Source organism: Pararge aegeria, chromosome 1 (assembly GCF_905163445.1).
Source record: "Pararge aegeria chromosome 1, ilParAegt1.1, whole genome shotgun sequence".
Classification (NCBI taxonomy): Eukaryota; Metazoa; Arthropoda; class Insecta; order Lepidoptera; family Nymphalidae; genus Pararge; species Pararge aegeria.
In genome coordinates, this window is record NC_053180.1 from 21,196,405 (window position 1) to 21,214,574 (window position 18,170).

General features: G+C 40.8%; 1 protein-coding gene across 1 annotated transcript; it reads right to left on the bottom strand.

Annotated features, from left to right (window-relative positions):
• Positions 1–12,532: 12,532 nt before the first annotated feature.
• On the bottom strand, positions 12,533–17,869 carry LOC120636486. The gene is made up of 2 exons (XM_039908021.1): positions 16,348–17,869; positions 12,533–16,077 (listed from the first exon to the last, which is right to left on the bottom strand). Exons 1-2 carry the CDS (start codon positions 17,867–17,869, stop codon positions 12,533–12,535), a joined length of 5,067 nt encoding a protein of 1,688 aa, XP_039763955.1.
• Between the last annotated feature and the right edge of the window lie 301 nt (positions 17,870–18,170).

Below are 18,170 nucleotides of genomic sequence, written 5' to 3' on the forward strand. Positions count from 1 at the left end.
TCCAAACTAGTTTTAAAAGGTTTGGATAGGTTAGGTTAGGTTAGAACATGAATAAGACGCGTGCCCGGCCGCAGGCCGGTCACTTAGGTTCAGTTCCGTTTAAAAAAAAAAAAAACAAAAACAAAACGTACCAATACAAAGTACTCTTATTCATATTAGAAGATATTGTAAAATAACAATTAATTTAATTATTTTTGACGTGACAACGTCTTATAAATTGGTTTGCCGGGTGACACTTCAAGAAACTGCGTTACGCTCCGCTCACGTTATGCGCTCACAATGAGAGCGAGTGAGAGGCACGCGTCCCTTCCACTCGGGCATGGTTAGCCCGCCTAAGAGCGAGAGAGACAGACATAAAAAGTGAAAGGCACGCGTCCCTTTGTAGTAAACGCTGTTTCATTGTACGCAAATGTATTGCAAGTTATTGTATGTATATTTGTATATAAATACGTATGTATGTGTAAAGGTAAAAATAAAATTTTGTTAATATGAAATTCAGTGCGAGATTCTTTGTATAAATCAATGTTTTAAATTGTTACTATTATTTCATCCTTCTTCCTACTATACGAAAGAATATTCACATTAAAATTATTTTACCACTCAAAGTCGTTGTCACGTAAAACTTTCGCCCGTATACCGACTTTACAGGCAACCAATTTTTTTTTTTTTTTTTCACTTACACATTAGGCCCGTCGCGCCGCGCCACTACTATATGGGGCGAAGGTGCGAAGTCGACGGCGACGACAAAGTACCGAGTCTAAGGAGTCTGATGGCGGCGCCACACAGTGGCGTTATGTCTCTATAAAAGTGGTGGTCTTTTATTATGTTATTTATTAATGGTATTTTTTTAATATCATATCAATATTGTACCCCGCACGGGGGGGAGGTAGGGGGGTAGGTAGTGACGAAAAATAACGATACGGGACTCTTACGAGGTCTCGCAATCGGAATGAGTTTCTGCGACTACCATTGTTTGTCGCGGCTAACGGGGAATCAGGGTTCGATTCCGGTGAGGGAGCCTGAGAAACTGCTACCACATCCAAGGAAGGCAGCAGGCGCGCAAATTACCCACTCCCTGCACGGGGGGGGGAGGTACGGGTAGGTAGTGACGAAAAATAACGATACGGGACTATTACTAGGCCTCGTAATCGGAATGAGTACACTTTAAATATTTTAACGAGGTAAAATTTAAGGGCATTGAGGGTCTGGTGCCAGTGGTGGTTGATTAGATGCACACACTATACTTTTTATAATTATCCTATACAAGTACCAGTACAATTACTGGTAATGACATAGAGTTGAGTTTGAGAATTATAAATATTTCAAAATTATCGAATAATCAATACACGAACTGCCCACACACTTGTAAATATAGACGCGCAAGATCGTTACACGTACCGCTTACCATTATAGTAAAGTACTATGCAAACACACATAACATATACGCAATAAGGGAACTTTAAATTGGAGATTTTACCCTACCACACCCGTCTGTCTCATTCTGGAAACTATTCAAAATAATTGCTATTTTTCATTCTCATTCAAATATAAATAATAGTAAATAATATATAATTTTTGACTGAATTGAACCCAAGTGCCCGGCCTGCGGCCGGGCACCCCTCCTATACATGTTCTAACCTAACCTAACCTAAATCTAGTTTTGATTCCTTTAGACTTTAGATTCAAGATTTAATGTGAATATATGCATTACTAAAAACTCATTACTATTTTAATACTAGTTATGCTGCTGTTGATGCACTGATGAAAGCCAGATAGCTAGATCAGTGTTTAGTTAGTCGTAGTTGCCGGTGGGCTTAGGTCTAAAGTTATCCAAACTAGTTTTAAAAGGTTTGGATAGGTTAGGTTAGGTTAGAACATGAATAAGACGCGTGCCCGGCCGCAGGCCGGTCACTTAGGTTCAGTTCCGTTTAAAAAAAAAAAAAACAAAAACAAAACGTACCAATACAAAGTACTCTTATTCATATTAGAAGATATTGTAAAATAACAATTAATTTAATTATTTTTGACGTGACAACGTCTTATAAATTGGTTTGCCGGGTGACACTTCAAGAAACTGCGTTACGCTCCGCTCACGTTATGCGCTCACAATGAGAGCGAGTGAGAGGCACGCGTCCCTTCCACTCGGGCATGGTTAGCCCGCCTAAGAGCGAGAGAGACAGACATAAAAAGTGAAAGGCACGCGTCCCTTTGTAGTAAACGCTGTTTCATTGTACGCAAATGTATTGCAAGTTATTGTATGTATATTTGTATATAAATACGTATGTATGTGTAAAGGTAAAAATAAAATTTTGTTAATATGAAATTCAGTGCGAGATTCTTTGTATAAATCAATGTTTTAAATATAATTCTTTGTATAAATAAATGTTTTAAATTGTTACTATTATTTCATCCTTCTTCCTACTATACGAATGAATATTCACATTAAAATTATTTTACCACTCAAAGTCGTTGTCACGTAAAACTTTCGCCCGTATACCGACTTTACAGGCAACCAATTTTTTTTTTTTTTTTTCACTTACACATTAGGCCCGTCGCGCCGCGCCACTACTATATGGGGCGAAGTCGACGGCGACGACAAAGTACCGAGTCTAAGGAGTCTGATGGCGGCGCCACACAGTGGCGTTATGTCTCTATAAAAGTGGTGGTCTTTTATTATGTTATTTATTAATGGTATTTTTTTAATATCTTATCAATATTGTACCCCGCACGGGGGGGAGGTAGGGGGGTAGGTAGTGACGAAAAATAACGATACGGGACTCTTACGAGGTCTCGCAATCGGAATGAGTTTCTGCGACTACCATTGTTTGTCGCGGGTAACGGGGAATCAGGGTTCGATTCCGGTGAGGGAGCCTGAGAAACTGCTACCACATCCAAGGAAGGCAGCAGGCGCGCAAATTACCCACTCCCTGCACGGGGGGGGGAGGTACGGGTAGGTAGTGACGAAAAATAACGATACGGGACTCTTACGAGGTCTCGTCATCGAATAATCAATACACGAACTGCCCACACACTTGTAAATATAGACGCGCAAGATCGTTACACGAACCGCTTACCATTATAGTAAACTACTATGCAAACACACATAACATATACGCAATAAGGGAACTTTAAATTGGAGATTTTACCCTACCGCACCCGTCTGTCTCATTTTGAAAACTATTCAAAATAATTGCTATTTTTCATTCTCATTCAAATATAAATAATAGTAAATAATATATAATTTTTGACTGAACTGAACCCAAGTGCCCGGCCTGTGGCCGGGCACCCCTCGTATTCATGTTCTAACCTAACCTAACCTAAATCTAGTTTTGACACCTTTCGACTTTAGATTCAACATTTAATGTGAATATATGCATTAATAAAAACTCATTACTATTTTAATACTAGTTATGCTGCTGTTGATGCACTGATGAAAGCCAGATAGCTAGATCAGTGTTTAGTTAGTCGTAGTTGCCGGTGGGCTGAGGTCTAAAGGAATCCAAACTAGTTTTAAAAGGTTTGGATAGGTTAGGTTAGGTTAGAACATGAATAAGACGCGTGCCCGGCCGCAGGCCGGTCACTTAGGTTCAGTTCCGTTTAAAAAAATAAAAAAAAAAAAACAAAACGTACCAATACAAAGTACTCTTATTCATATTAGAAGATATTGTAAAATAACAATTAATTTAATTATTTTTGACGTGACAACGTCTTATAAATTGGTTTGCCGGGTGACACTTCAAGAAACTGCGTTACGCTCCGCTCACAATGAGAGCGAGTGAGAGGCACGCGTCCCTTCCACTCGGGCATGGTTAGCCCGCCTAAGAGCGAGAGAGACAGACATACAAAGTGAAAGGCACGCGTCCCTTTGTAGTAAACGCTGTTTCATTGTACGCAAATGTATTGCAAGTTATTGTATGTATATTTGTATATAAATACGTAAGTATGTGTAAAGGTAAAAATAAAATTTTGTTAATATGAAATTCAGTGCGAGATTCTTTGTATAAATCAATGTTTTAAATATAATTCTTTGTATAAATAAATGTTTTAAATGGTTACTATTATTTCATCCTTCTTCCTACTATACGAATGAATATTCACATTAAAATTATTTTACCACTCAAAGTCGTTGTCACGTAAAACTTTCGCCCGTATACCGACTTTACAGGCAACCAATTTTTTTTTTTTTTTTCACTTACACATTAGGCCCGTCGCGCCGCGCCACTACTATATGGGGCGAAGTCGACGGCGACGACAAAGTACCGAGTCTAAGGAGTCTGATGGCGGCGCCACACAGTGGCGTTATGTCTCTATAAAAGTGGTGGTCTTTTATTATGTTATTTATTAATGGTATTTTTTTAATATCATATCAATATTGTACCCCGCACGGGGGGGAGGTAGGGGGGTAGGTAGTGACGAAAAATAACGATACGGGACTCTTACGAGGTCTCGCAATCGGAATGAGTTTCTGCGAATACCATTGTTTGTCGCGGGTAACGGGGAATCAGGGTTCGATTCCGGTGAGGGAGCCTGAGAAACTGCTACCACATCCAAGGAAGGCAGCAGGCGCGCAAATTACCCACTCCCTGCACGGGGGGGGGAGGTACGGGTAGGTAGTGACGAAAAATAACGATACGGGACTATTACTAGGCCTCGTAATCGGAATGAGTACACTTTAAATATTTTAACGAGGTAAAATTTAAGGGCATTGAGGGTCTGGTGCCAGTGGTGGTTGATTAGATGCACACACTATACTTTTTATAATTATCCTATACAAGTACCAGTACAATTACTGGTAATGACATAGAGTTGAGTTTGAGAATTATAAATATTTCAAAAGTATCGAATAATCAATACACGAACTGCCCACACACTTGTAAATATAGACGCGCAAGATCGTTACACGAACCGCTTACCATTATAGTAAAGTACTATGCAAACACACATAACATATACGCAATAAGGGAACTTTAAATTGGAGATTTTACCCTACCACACCCGTCTGTCTCATTCTGGAAACTATTCAAAATAATTGCTATTTTTCATTCTCATTCAAATATAAATAATAGTAAATAATATATAATTTTTGACTGAATTGAACCCAAGTGCCCGGCCTGCGGCCGGGCACCCCTCATATACATGTTCTAACCTAACCTAACCTAAATCTAGTTTTGATTCCTTTAGACTTTAGTTTCAAGATTTAATGTGAATATATGCATTACTAAAAACTCATTACTATTTTAATACTAGTTATGCTGCTGTTGATGCACTGATGAAAGCCAGATAGCTAGATCAGTGTTTAGTTAGTCGTAGTTGCCGGTGGGCTTAGGTCTAAAGTTATCCAACCTAGTTTTAAAAGGTTTGGATAGGTTAGGTTAGGTTAGAACATGAATAAGACGGGTGCCCGGCCGCAGGCCGGTCACTTAGGTTCAGTTCCGTTTAAAAAAAAAAAAAACAAAAACAAAACGTACCAATACAAAGTACTCTTATTCATATTAGAAGATATTGTAAAATAACAATTAATTTAATTATTTTTGACGTGACAACGTCTTATAAATTGGTTTGCCGGGTGACACTTCAAGAAACTGCGTTACGCTCCGCTCACGTTATGCGCTCACAATGAGAGCGAGTGAGAGGCACGCGTCCCTTCCACTCGGGCATGGTTAGCCCGCCTAAGAGCGAGAGAGACAGACATAAAAAGTGAAAGGCACGCGTCCCTTTGTAGTAAACGCTGTTTCATTGTACGCAAATGTATTGCAAGTTATTGTATGTATATTTGTATATAAATACGTATGTATGTGTAAAGGTAAAAATAAAATTTTGTTAATATGAAATTCAGTGCGAGATTCTTTGTATAAATCAATGTTTAAAATATAATTCTTTGTATAAATAAATGTTTTAAATTGTTACTATTATTTCATCCTTCTTCCTACTATACGAATGAATATTCACATTAAAATTATTTTACCACTCAAAGTCGTTGTCACGTAAAACTTTCGCCCGTATACCGACTTTACAGGCAACCAATTTTTTTTTTTTTTTCACTTACACATTAGGCCCGTCGCGCCGCGCCACTACTATATGGGGCGAAGGTGCGAAGTCGACGGCGACGACAAAGTACCGAGTCTAAGGAGTCTGATGGCGGCGCCACACAGTGGCGTTATGTCTCTATAAAAGTGGTGGTCTTTTATTATGTTATTTATTAATGGTATTTTTTTAATATCATATCAATATTGTACCCCGCACGGGGGGGAGGTAGGGGGGGTAGGTAGTGACGAAAAATAACGATACGGGACTCTTACAAGGTCTCGCAATCGGAATGAGTTTCTGCGACTACCATTGTTTGTCGCGGGTAACGGGGAATCAGGGTTCGATTCCGGTGAGGGAGCCTGAGAAACTGCTACCACATCCAAGGAAGGCAGCAGGCGCGCAAATTACCCACTCCCTGCACGGGGGGGGGAGGTACGGGTAGGTAGTGACGAAAAATAACGATACGGGACTCTTACGAGGTCTCGTCATCGAATAATCAATACACGAACTGCCCACACACTTGTAAATATAGACGCGCAAGATCGTTACACGAACCGCTTACCATTATAGTAAACTACTATGCAAACACACATAACATATACGCAATAAGGGAACTTTAAATTGGAGATTTTACCCTACCGCACCCGTCTGTCTCATTTTGAAAACTATTCAAAATAATTGCTATTTTTCATTCTCATTCAAATATAAATAATAGTAAATAATATATAATTTTTGACTGAACTGAACCCAAGTGCCCGGCCTGTGGCCGGGCACCCCTCGTATTCATGTTCTAACCTAACCTAACCTAAATCTAGTTTTGACACCTTTCGACTTTAGATTCAACATTTAATGTGAATATATGCATTAATAAAAACTCATTACTATTTTAATACTAGTTATGCTGCTGTTGATGCACTGATGAAAGCCAGATAGCTAGATCAGTGTTTAGTTAGTCGTAGTTGCCGGTGGGCTTAGGTCTAAAGTTATCCAAACTAGTTTTAAAAGGTTTGGATAGGTTAGGTTAGGTTAGAACATGAATAAGACGCGTGCCCGGCCCCAGGCCGGTCACTTAGGTTCAGTTCCGTTTAAAAAAAAAAAAAACAAAAACAAAACGTACCAATACAAAGTACTCTTATTCATATTAGAAGATATTGTAAAATAACAATTAATTTAATTATTTTTGACGTGACAACGTCTTATAAATTGGTTTGCCGGGTGACACTTCAAGAAACTGCGTTACGCTCCGCTCACGTTATGCGCTCACAATGAGAGCGAGTGAGAGGCACGCGTCCCTTCCACTCGGGCATGGTTAGCCCGCCTAAGAGCGAGAGAGACAGACATAAAAAGTGAAAGGCACGCGTCCCTTTGTAGTAAACGCTGTTTCATTGTACGCAAATGTATTGCAAGTTATTGTATGTATATTTGTATATAAATACGTATGTATGTGTAAAGGTAAAAATAAAATTTTGTTAATATGAAATTCAGTGCGAGATTCTTTGTATAAATCAATGTTTTAAATTGTTACTATTATTTCATCCTTCTTCCTACTATACGAAAGAATATTCACATTAAAATTATTTTACCACTCAAAGTCGTTGTCACGTAAAACTTTCGCCCGTATACCGACTTTACAGGCAACCAATTTTTTTTTTTTTTTTTCACTTACACATTAGGCCCGTCGCGCCGCGCCACTACTATATGGGGCGAAGGTGCGAAGTCGACGGCGACGACAAAGTACCGAGTCTAAGGAGTCTGATGGCGGCGCCACACAGTGGCGTTATGTCTCTATAAAAGTGGTGGTCTTTTATTATGTTATTTATTAATGGTATTTTTTTAATATCATATCAATATTGTACCCCGCACGGGGGGGAGGTAGGGGGGTAGGTAGTGACGAAAAATAACGATACGGGACTCTTACGAGGTCTCGCAATCGGAATGAGTTTCTGCGACTACCATTGTTTGTCGCGGCTAACGGGGAATCAGGGTTCGATTCCGGTGAGGGAGCCTGAGAAACTGCTACCACATCCAAGGAAGGCAGCAGGCGCGCAAATTACCCACTCCCTGCACGGGGGGGGGGAGGTACGGGTAGGTAGTGACGAAAAATAACGATACGGGACTCTTACGAGGTCTCGTCATCGAATAATCAATACACGAACTGCCCACACACTTGTAAATATAGACGCGCAAGATCGTTACACGAACCGCTTACCATTATAGTAAACTACTATGCAAACACACATAACATATACGCAATAAGGGAACTTTAAATTGGAGATTTTACCCTACCGCACCCGTCTGTCTCATTTTGAAAACTATTCAAAATAATTGCTATTTTTCATTCTCATTCAAATATAAATAATAGTAAATAATATATAATTTTTGACTGAACTGAACCCAAGTGCCCGGCCTGTGGCCGGGCACCCCTCGTATTCATGTTCTAACCTAACCTAACCTAAATCTAGTTTTGACACCTTTCGACTTTAGATTCAACATTTAATGTGAATATATGCATTAATAAAAACTCATTACTATTTTAATACTAGTTATGCTGCTGTTGATGCACTGATGAAAGCCAGATAGCTAGATCAGTGTTTAGTTAGTCGTAGTTGCCGGTGGGCTTAGGTCTTAAGTTATCCAAACTAGTTTTAAAAGGTTTGGATAGGTTAGGTTAGGTTAGAACATGAATAAGACGGGTGCCCGGCCGCAGGCCGGTCACTTAGGTTCAGTTCCGTTTAAAAAAAAAAAAAACAAAAACAAAACGTACCAATACAAAGTACTCTTATTCATATTAGAAGATATTGTAAAATAACAATTAATTTAATTATTTTTGACGTGACAACGTCTTATAAATTGGTTTGCCGGGTGACACTTCAAGAAACTGCGTTACGCTCCGCTCACGTTATGCGCTCACAATGAGAGCGAGTGAGAGGCACGCGTCCCTTCCACTCGGGCATGGTTAGCCCGCCTAAGAGCGAGAGAGACAGACATAAAAAGTGAAAGGCACGCGTCCCTTTGTAGTAAACGCTGTTTCATTGTACGCAAATGTATTGCAAGTTATTGTATGTATATTTGTATATAAATACGTATGTATGTGTAAAGGTAAAAATAAAATTTTGTTAATATGAAATTCAGTGCGAGATTCTTTGTATAAATCAATGTTTAAAATATAATTCTTTGTATAAATAAATGTTTTAAATTGTTACTATTATTTCATCCTTCTTCCTACTATACGAATGAATATTCACATTAAAATTATTTTACCACTCAAAGTCGTTGTCACGTAAAACTTTCGCCCGTATACCGACTTTACAGGCAACCAATTTTTTTATTTTTTTTTCACTTACACATTAGGCCCGTCGCGCCGCGCCACTACTATATGGGGCGAAGGTGCGAAGTCGACGGCGACGACAAAGTACCGAGTCTAAGGAGTCTGATGGCGGCGCCACACAGTGGCGTTATGTCTCTATAAAAGTGGTGGTCTTTTATTATGTTATTTATTAATGGTATTTTTTTAATATCATATCAATATTGTACCCCGCACGGGGGGGAGGTAGGGGGGGTAGGTAGTGACGAAAAATAACGATACGGGACTCTTACAAGGTCTCGCAATCGGAATGAGTTTCTGCGACTACCATTGTTTGTCGCGGGTAACGGGGAATCAGGGTTCGATTCCGGTGAGGGAGCCTGAGAAACTGCTACCACATCCAAGGAAGGCAGCAGGCGCGCAAATTACCCACTCCCTGCACGGGGGGGGGGAGGTACGGGTAGGTAGTGACGAAAAATAACGATACGGGACTCTTACGAGGTCTCGTCATCGAATAATCAATACACGAACTGCCCACACACTTGTAAATATAGACGCGCAAGATCGTTACACGAACCGCTTACCATTATAGTAAACTACTATGCAAACACACATAACATATACGCAATAAGGGAACTTTAAATTGGAGATTTTACCCTACCGCACCCGTCTGTCTCATTTTGAAAACTATTCAAAATAATTGCTATTTTTCATTCTCATTCAAATATAAATAATAGTAAATAATATATAATTTTTGACTGAACTGAACCCAAGTGCCCGGCCTGTGGCCGGGCACCCCTCGTATTCATGTTCTAACCTAACCTAACCTAAATCTAGTTTTGACACCTTTCGACTTTAGATTCAACATTTAATGTGAATATATGCATTAATAAAAACTCATTACTATTTTAATACTAGTTATGCTGCTGTTGATGCACTGATGAAAGCCAGATAGCTAGATCAGTGTTTAGTTAGTCGTAGTTGCCGGTGGGCTTAGGTCTAAAGTTATCCAAACTAGTTTTAAAAGGTTTGGATAGGTTAGGTTAGGTAAGAACATGAATAAGACGCGTGCCCGGCCGCAGGCCGGTCACTTAGGTTCAGTTCCGTTTAAAAAAAAAAAAAACAAAAACAAAACGTACCAATACAAAGTACTCTTATTCATATTAGAAGATATTGTAAAATAACAATTAATTTAATTATTTTTGACGTGACAACGTCTTATAAATTGGTTTGCCGGGTGACACTTCAAGAAACTGCGTTACGCTCCGCTCACGTTATGCGCTCACAATGAGAGCGAGTGAGAGGCACGCGTCCCTTCCACTCGGGCATGGTTAGCCCGCCTAAGAGCGAGAGAGACAGATATAAAAAGTGAAAGGCACGCGTCCCTTTGTAGTAAACGCTGTTTCATTGTACGCAAATGTATTGCAAGTTATTGTATGTATATTTGTATATAAATACGTATGTATGTGTAAAGGTAAAAATAAAATTTTGTTAATATGAAATTCAGTGCGAGATTCTTTGTATAAATCAATGTTTAAAATATAATTCTTTGTATAAATAAATGTTTTAAATTGTTACTATTATTTCATCCTTCTTCCTACTATACGAATGAATATTCACATTAAAATTATTTTACCACTCAAAGTCGTTGTCACGTAAAACTTTCGCCCGTATACAGACTTTACAGGCAACCAATTTTTTTTAATTTTTGTCACTTACACATTAGGCCCGTCGCGCCGCGCCACTACTATATGGGGCGAAGGTGCGAAGTCGACGGCGACGACAAAGTACCGAGTCTAAGGAGTCTGATGGCGGCGCCACACAGTGGCGTTATGTCTCTATAAAAGTGGTGGTCTTTTATTATGTTATTTATTAATGGTATTTTTTTAATATCATATCAATATTGTACCCCGCACGGGGGGGAGGTAGGGGGGTAGGTAGTGACGAAAAATAACGATACGGGACTCTTACGAGGTCTCGCAATCGGAATGAGTTTCTGCGAATACCATTGTTTGTCGCGGGTAACGGGGAATCAGGGTTCGATTCCGGTGAGGGAGCCTGAGAAACTGCTACCACATCCAAGGAAGGCAGCAGGCGCGCAAATTACCCACTCCCTGCACGGGGGGGGGAGGTACGGGTAGGTAGTGACGAAAAATAACGATACGGGACTCTTACGAGGTCTCGTCATCGAATAATCAATACACGAACTGCCCACACACTTGTAAATATAGACGCGCAAGATCGTTACACGAACCGCTTACCATTATAGTAAACTACTATGCAAACACACATAACATATACGCAATAAGGGAACTTTAAATTGGAGATTTTACCCTACCGCACCCGTCTGTCTCATTTTGAAAACTATTCAAAATAATTGCTATTTTTCATTCTCATTCAAATCTAAATGTATGCGCCAAGTTATATTAAGTTATTTAAGATTTTTATTTCGAATGAGTGGACTGTATTTTTTGCGGTAAATTGGTGTACAAAAGAAAGATACAAGGAATCAGAGCACAAGGAAGACAGCACTTACTTGACCTTATTTTTCATGGGTAGGAGCACGCCGTCCGTTGATCCAAATATTCCTCACGAAGTCCTCTCTTCTCGAACACCACCACTTATGTTATATTTCGGCACACACATAAATATGGGAATTATGCTTAAAAGGATCTCATTGAAACTTTTAAGGTATATTATGATATTTTATGGCTTATTTTCAGGCAGCCAGTAAACTCGTATTGCCCGTTACTTTTCGCAATCGGAAAGCAAGTCGTCCGCAAACGTCTTAATCGTTTGCTTCCGTTAATTTAAGTGACAGCTCTGCGTTCTAGTGTTTTTGAGGCGTATGAGGGCGCCAGTCTCTTCACGGAGAATCGTTCAGTGCTGTTTTAGGTTGGATATGGGAGAATAGGAACACCAATGAAATTTTAAATTATTATTTAAGACTTAATTATAACTTGGCGCAACCATCCACCCGCCCTTAAAGGGTCACCTTTAAGAAAAGCTCTCATAAGGTATGAGGTAGAATTGCCTCTTTTAAGAACGCGTATTGCGCATGGGCGTATTTCATATAAGTATGTGTATATTTACGAAAGTATATTAAAAAATATTAATTATTTGTAGAATTATTATAAAAGAGAATAAAGTCTTAACGTATGAGCTACTTAGTACTAAATTATGAAACTATAATTGTTACGCTTATTGCGTCGGAAGAGGGCATAAGCGAACGACCGGACGGACGTAAGTTCTCCCGGAAATTTTAACGGTCGCTACGCGTATGACGCCGTCTTTCGAGGGATGCACTTTCTCTACTACTGCTAGAGGCCAAGCCAGAGGCGGTACGTTGTCATTTATAACTACGACGACAGTTCCCGGCGTAATAGGTACGGAAGGCGTATTCCATTTCAAACGAACTTGCAATCCGTGCAAATATTCCATCCTCCAACGATTCCAAAACGATTGGACCATTTTATCTATTAACGAGTACCTGTCAACCAAGTTAATTTTGTCTGGATTGACATCAGGCGCAGGCAAGGAGAATAGAGGCGCAGTATGTAGGAAGTGACTTGGAGTAAGAGCCGAAGGTTCGGCAGGGTCAGAGCTTAGTATTGTTAGCGGACGCGAATTGAGAAGACATTCGACCTGAATGAGCACAGTGCAAAGTTCCTCATAAGAAAGGAGCTGTTGCCCTATGACCTTGAACAGGATCGTCTTAGTCACCTTGATCATACTTTCCCATGAACCTCCAAAGTGTGGGGAATTGGGACAGATGAATTTCCAAGTTATGCGATTTTCAGCGCATTCCTGCTCTAGCTTCGGGTAATATTCTTCTCTTAGAAATTTATAGAGGTCCCGAAGGTAAGAAGCAGCACCCTGGAAGTTTTTAGCATTGTCGCTATGCAGCACCTGAACAGGACCACGACGTGATAGGAATCTTTTAAACCCGGCGAGGAAACTGGGGGTGCTGAGTGAGGTAGCAACCTCAATGTGCGTAGATCTCGTAGTGAGACACGTGAACAGCACAATATAAGCTTTCTCGCTGTGTACGCCACGGCGGCGTACAGGAACGTATGGTATAGGACCTGCATAATCGCAGCCGGTGAAACTAAAGGCTTTCAACGCTGGACGTGTACGTATATCAGGAAGATCCGCCATCAGCGGAATGGTTGGACGCGGTTTAAATCTAAAGCAAGTATTGCACATATGTACTCTTTGCCTGACAATACGGCGTGCCGACAGAATCCAGTACCTCTGACGAAGCAGGGCCATTAGGAGTTCGGGTCCAGCATGTAAATGTTTAATGTGGTAATAATCAATGATTATATTTACCACGTGGCCATTGCGAGGCAATATAACCGGATGTATTTTTTCAAAGCTAAGTCCAGAGTTGGCGAGACGACCGCCAACGCGGATAAGTCCATCATCAATAAATGGTCTTAGGCGATTAAATGCCGGTGAACATGTTTTATTATTTTTAATAAGAGAATATTCTTCAGCAAAATGCTGATTTTGCAGAGCGCGAAGCATTCTATTCTCTGCGAAATTTAAGTCGTCAGCGGTAACTGCACTAGTGCCGCGACGAGGCAGTAATTTAGCAAATCTACAAATGTATACAATTATACGTAGAAGTTTGCTCCACGAAGAAAAACGGAGAGCAAGCTCGTGTAAGTCGTTCGGGAGTATAGGTTTACGCACAGTGTGTATAAGAACCTTCTTCTCGGGTACGTCTTCAATAGACTCTCCCTCTAGAGTTTTGAGTGGCCACTGAGACGGATGCATTGATGCCCATGGTGGACCATGCAGCCACAGAGGGTGTGAGAGAAGCTTCTCAGGAGTTACACCTCTCGATAGAATATCAGCAGAGTTCTCAGTGCCAGGGCAATGATAAAAGTTGTCTGGTGAGATATTCTCAGTTATCTGTACAACGCGATTCGCGACAAAAGTCTGCCATCTATGCGGTGAACTTTTTATCCAATATAGGGCGACTTTGGAATCGAGAAATGCATATGTAGCCTTGATTGGGATACGCTCAGAGTAAGTGTCATGTACTGTACGAAGCAATTTCGACAGTAGGACGCCACCTAATAGTTCGAGACGAGCAATTGAATGAGGTTTCGTCGGCGAAACTTTACTTTTCGCACAAGCAAGACGCACAGTGTTACCAGTAGGGGAGCTAACGTGTAAATAAACGACAGCACCATAGGCTGCGAGACTAGCATCTGATAGTCCCAGGAGAGTGACCTCGCAGTCTGTTGTCACGCCCACATGACGCGGTATGTGTAGCTTATTTAGAGCTGGCAACTCATCGCAAAACTGTCTCCACATCTTAATGATGTGTGGTGGAGCTACAGTGTCCCAATCAAGGTTTAATTGCCAAAGCATTTTAATTAATATTTTGGCATACACGACTGTGGGAGCAACGAAGCCCATTATGTCCCACAGACGGGCAACAGTCGACAAGATGGAGCGCTTAGTGCATGTCACATCGTCGGGCACAGAAATTTTAAAATAGAAAGCGTCATTTCCAGTATACCAATGCAGACCAAGTATTTTATGGTGCATGGTTTTGTCAAACTCCACTTCAGTCGGAAGTTTGTGGGACGCAGGAAGGTTATCTAAGACCTCGCGAGAATTGCTGTTCCACTTAACTAATTCCCACTGTGCACCCTTAAAAAGATCGATCATCTGCAGCGACACAGTGACTGCCTCTAGTTCGCTTGGAAGCGAGAAAGCTACGTCATCCATATAAAGCGCGGGTAGCACAATGCTATTCGCTCGTGGATATTTTGCGCCGTCGTCATTCACCAGCTGTCTTACCGTGCGCAGTGCATGGAAGGGACTGGAAGTGAGACCGAAACAGACTCGATTGAACTGGTATAGCACAAGAGGGTCTTGTGGATTAAAGCGGTATAAGAAGCATTGATAGCGACGATCAGCTTCGCGCATAACGATTTGTAGAAACTGTTCTCGGCAGTCGGCTGTCATTGCCACTGCATGCAGACGAAAATTCAAAATTATTTTAAAAAGATCTCCCTGTAAATTTTGACCGGAATGTAGCAGATGGTTCAGTGCCTTTCCAGAACTAGAACGACAAGAAGCATCGACGACTAATCTCAGTCTCGTCGAGAGTTTGTCTTCACGTAAAATCCCCGTGTGTGGCATCACGTAAATCGGAACAGGATCTTTAGAATCATATGAAGGCGCGGGAGAAATATAATCTTTCGCGAGATAACCTTTTATGACGTCATCATATGCCGACCTCAATTTATTCGAAGCTTCAAGCTTTCTTTCGAGGCAGATGAAACGTTTCTTAGCTATGTCCAAAGAATTCCCTAGGGAATATAGATCCTCTTTAAATGGCAGCCCGACAACGTATCTGCCCGTATCGGGATCTCGGACAGTAGTCGAAGTGTAGAAGTCTTCGCATTCATTATCATCAGGATTCTGAATGGAAGCGGAAGGAAGTTCTTCAAGTTCCCAGAAACGCTTGACTAAAGAGTCAATAGCAGGAGGCTCTTGAACGAAACAACATGTCAAGGCCGTATGAGTATTTATAGTAGGTATCGTAGGCGCATTGCCCATGAACACCAGACCTAACACCGTGCGCAATGCAACGGGCACCGACGGGTCGCGACGTGACGTATGGACGTCGTCGGGGAGAAGCAAATGTGGAAATAGGGAAGCTCCTATTAAAGCATCAATTTTATCAGGTACGCCGTAACTCGCATCGGCAAGCGGAATACCTTTAAGGTGTGATAGGACTGCCGTATCTATCACAGCCGTAGGTAATTTGTCTGTCACTTTATCAACAACAAGTGGCGAGATATTAAAACTAACGTTATCATCAAAACGCGAATAAAACGTCAAGTCAACCGAGCTGGATTGTACAACCTTCTCAATTCCACCGAACCCCTTCACGATAGTACGTTCTGTGAATTTAGTTTGCAAACCCAAGCGATCACAACATTCTTTTGAGAGGAAATCGGCCTGCGAAGCAGAATCCAACAATATACGTATAACTTGCCGTTCACCATTACAGTCGTAAACAGCAACTTGTGCGGTAGCCAATAAGACAGTAGTTCGCTTGTCTTCCACACGATTCATCAAATTGCTATTATACACCTGCGTAGCGCTTGTAGACGGGCTTACGCGCGTAGCGCACAGTGCTACGTCGGCGCGATCATCCGCTACGGGCGATGACGCGGTAACGGTAGGTGCGTTCGGTGGCGGCATGACGGTATTCAACTGAGGCGCGCGGGAATGTTCCTCGCGTTGGTCAAAGTGCAGCCTTTTGTTATGTTTCTGACCACACGAACAGTGCGGGGAGACTTCACATTGCCCGACTTTATGTTTTATAGACAGGCAGTTCACACAGGCATTCTTCTCCTTGACGCACTTAAAACGTTCTTGAGGAGTTAATAATTTATTAAAGTCAACACATTTATATAAATGCGCATGTGTTATATTTCTACATAGACACTTGGACGTAGGCTTATCAACCGTGCTTATATAGGCCTGATACTTCGGCGCATTGCCAGAAGTCCCGTTATTCAAATGTTTTATATTTTTATTATGACGCGTATTGGAAGGGTTTGTGACATTCGTATTCGTACGCTCAAACACCTTCGCGCGTGTTGTGATAAATTCCACAAAGTCGTCGAAAGTAGGTATATTCTTGCCGCATTTAATTTCAAACGCGCGTACACTCTCAGTATCGACCCTTTGTGTAGCTATATGTAGTATGATAAGATCAGCTAGGTTCTCTAACTTTAGGTTTTTTAAAGCGCTTACTGCGCCAGCGAACCGGTCTATGAAATCTTCAAAGTTAGTCGCAGAGGGAGTCTGAAAACCCTTATAGCGAAATAATTCATGTAGGTACGCGGAAGTCAACATACGTTTATCATCGAACCTATTGACGAGTGTTTGTAAAATGAGCTGATAATTCTCAGCACACGGAGAAATTCCAGCGATTGCGCTTTTTGCCTTCCCTGTCAGCTTCGGTAACAGATAAAATAGCTTTTCTGCATCTGTGAGTGATGGATTATTATCTACTACTGACTTAAAGGTCGTATAAAACATCTGAAAAGATTTAATGTCACCATCGAATTCTAATATCGATATGGGAGCTAGCTTCGGCTTGGCTTTTAGCAGCGCGGAGGTCGCATTATGTATTTCTGGTGTCGTATTTAAAGTTGAGCATTTTGTATGAGTTCGTTTGACCCTATTATACAAAGTCTCAAAAGCATACAGACTTTTGTAATCAGGTTTTGCATCTGAATTTAAGTTTAATAAACGTGTATTATAATCGTCTACAATAGACTCGAACTTTAAACGCAATGAATCAATTTGTGAAGATTCGTCTAGAAAATGTTCTCTTTTTTCAACGTTCGTATGAACATCGGGTTCACGAGATAAGTCAAAGACATTTTGCATGATACCGAATATAGCTTCACGTTTAGCAATTAAGATAGACAGTTTAGTATCCTGAATCTCCTTATCACTTTCGCTAGTTTTAGAATCTACTTTAGGAGGCATTTTACTAAAGTGTAAGTGAGACAATTATCTAACGATCACGAAATACCTATATTTTTATGTGAGTATGATAGGTTAATAGCCAATCATATACTGGTAAATTAAGTAGGTCGCGCGGAGTGCGGATAATATGCGCAAGCGCGCTTCGTTCGATATTACGCGTGGTCGGGTTATATCGAATGTTCGATCGACCAGAGGTTCGTATAGACAAATCTCGACCTTATATGCTAGGTCTTACGACTCTTGAGTAAATGTTTCACAACCGAAGGTACTACAATAATTAATAATTGCAAGTTTTAAGATT

Coding starts and splice junctions, on each gene's coding strand:
- LOC120636486 (XM_039908021.1), bottom strand. CDS start 17,869: ATGCCTCCTAAAGTAGATTCTAAAACTAGCGAAAGTGATAAGGAGATT. Junction 16,078..16,347: donor TGGTGAACGGCAAGTTATAC/GTATATTGTTGG, acceptor CACACCTTAAAG/GTATTCCGCTTGCCGATGCG.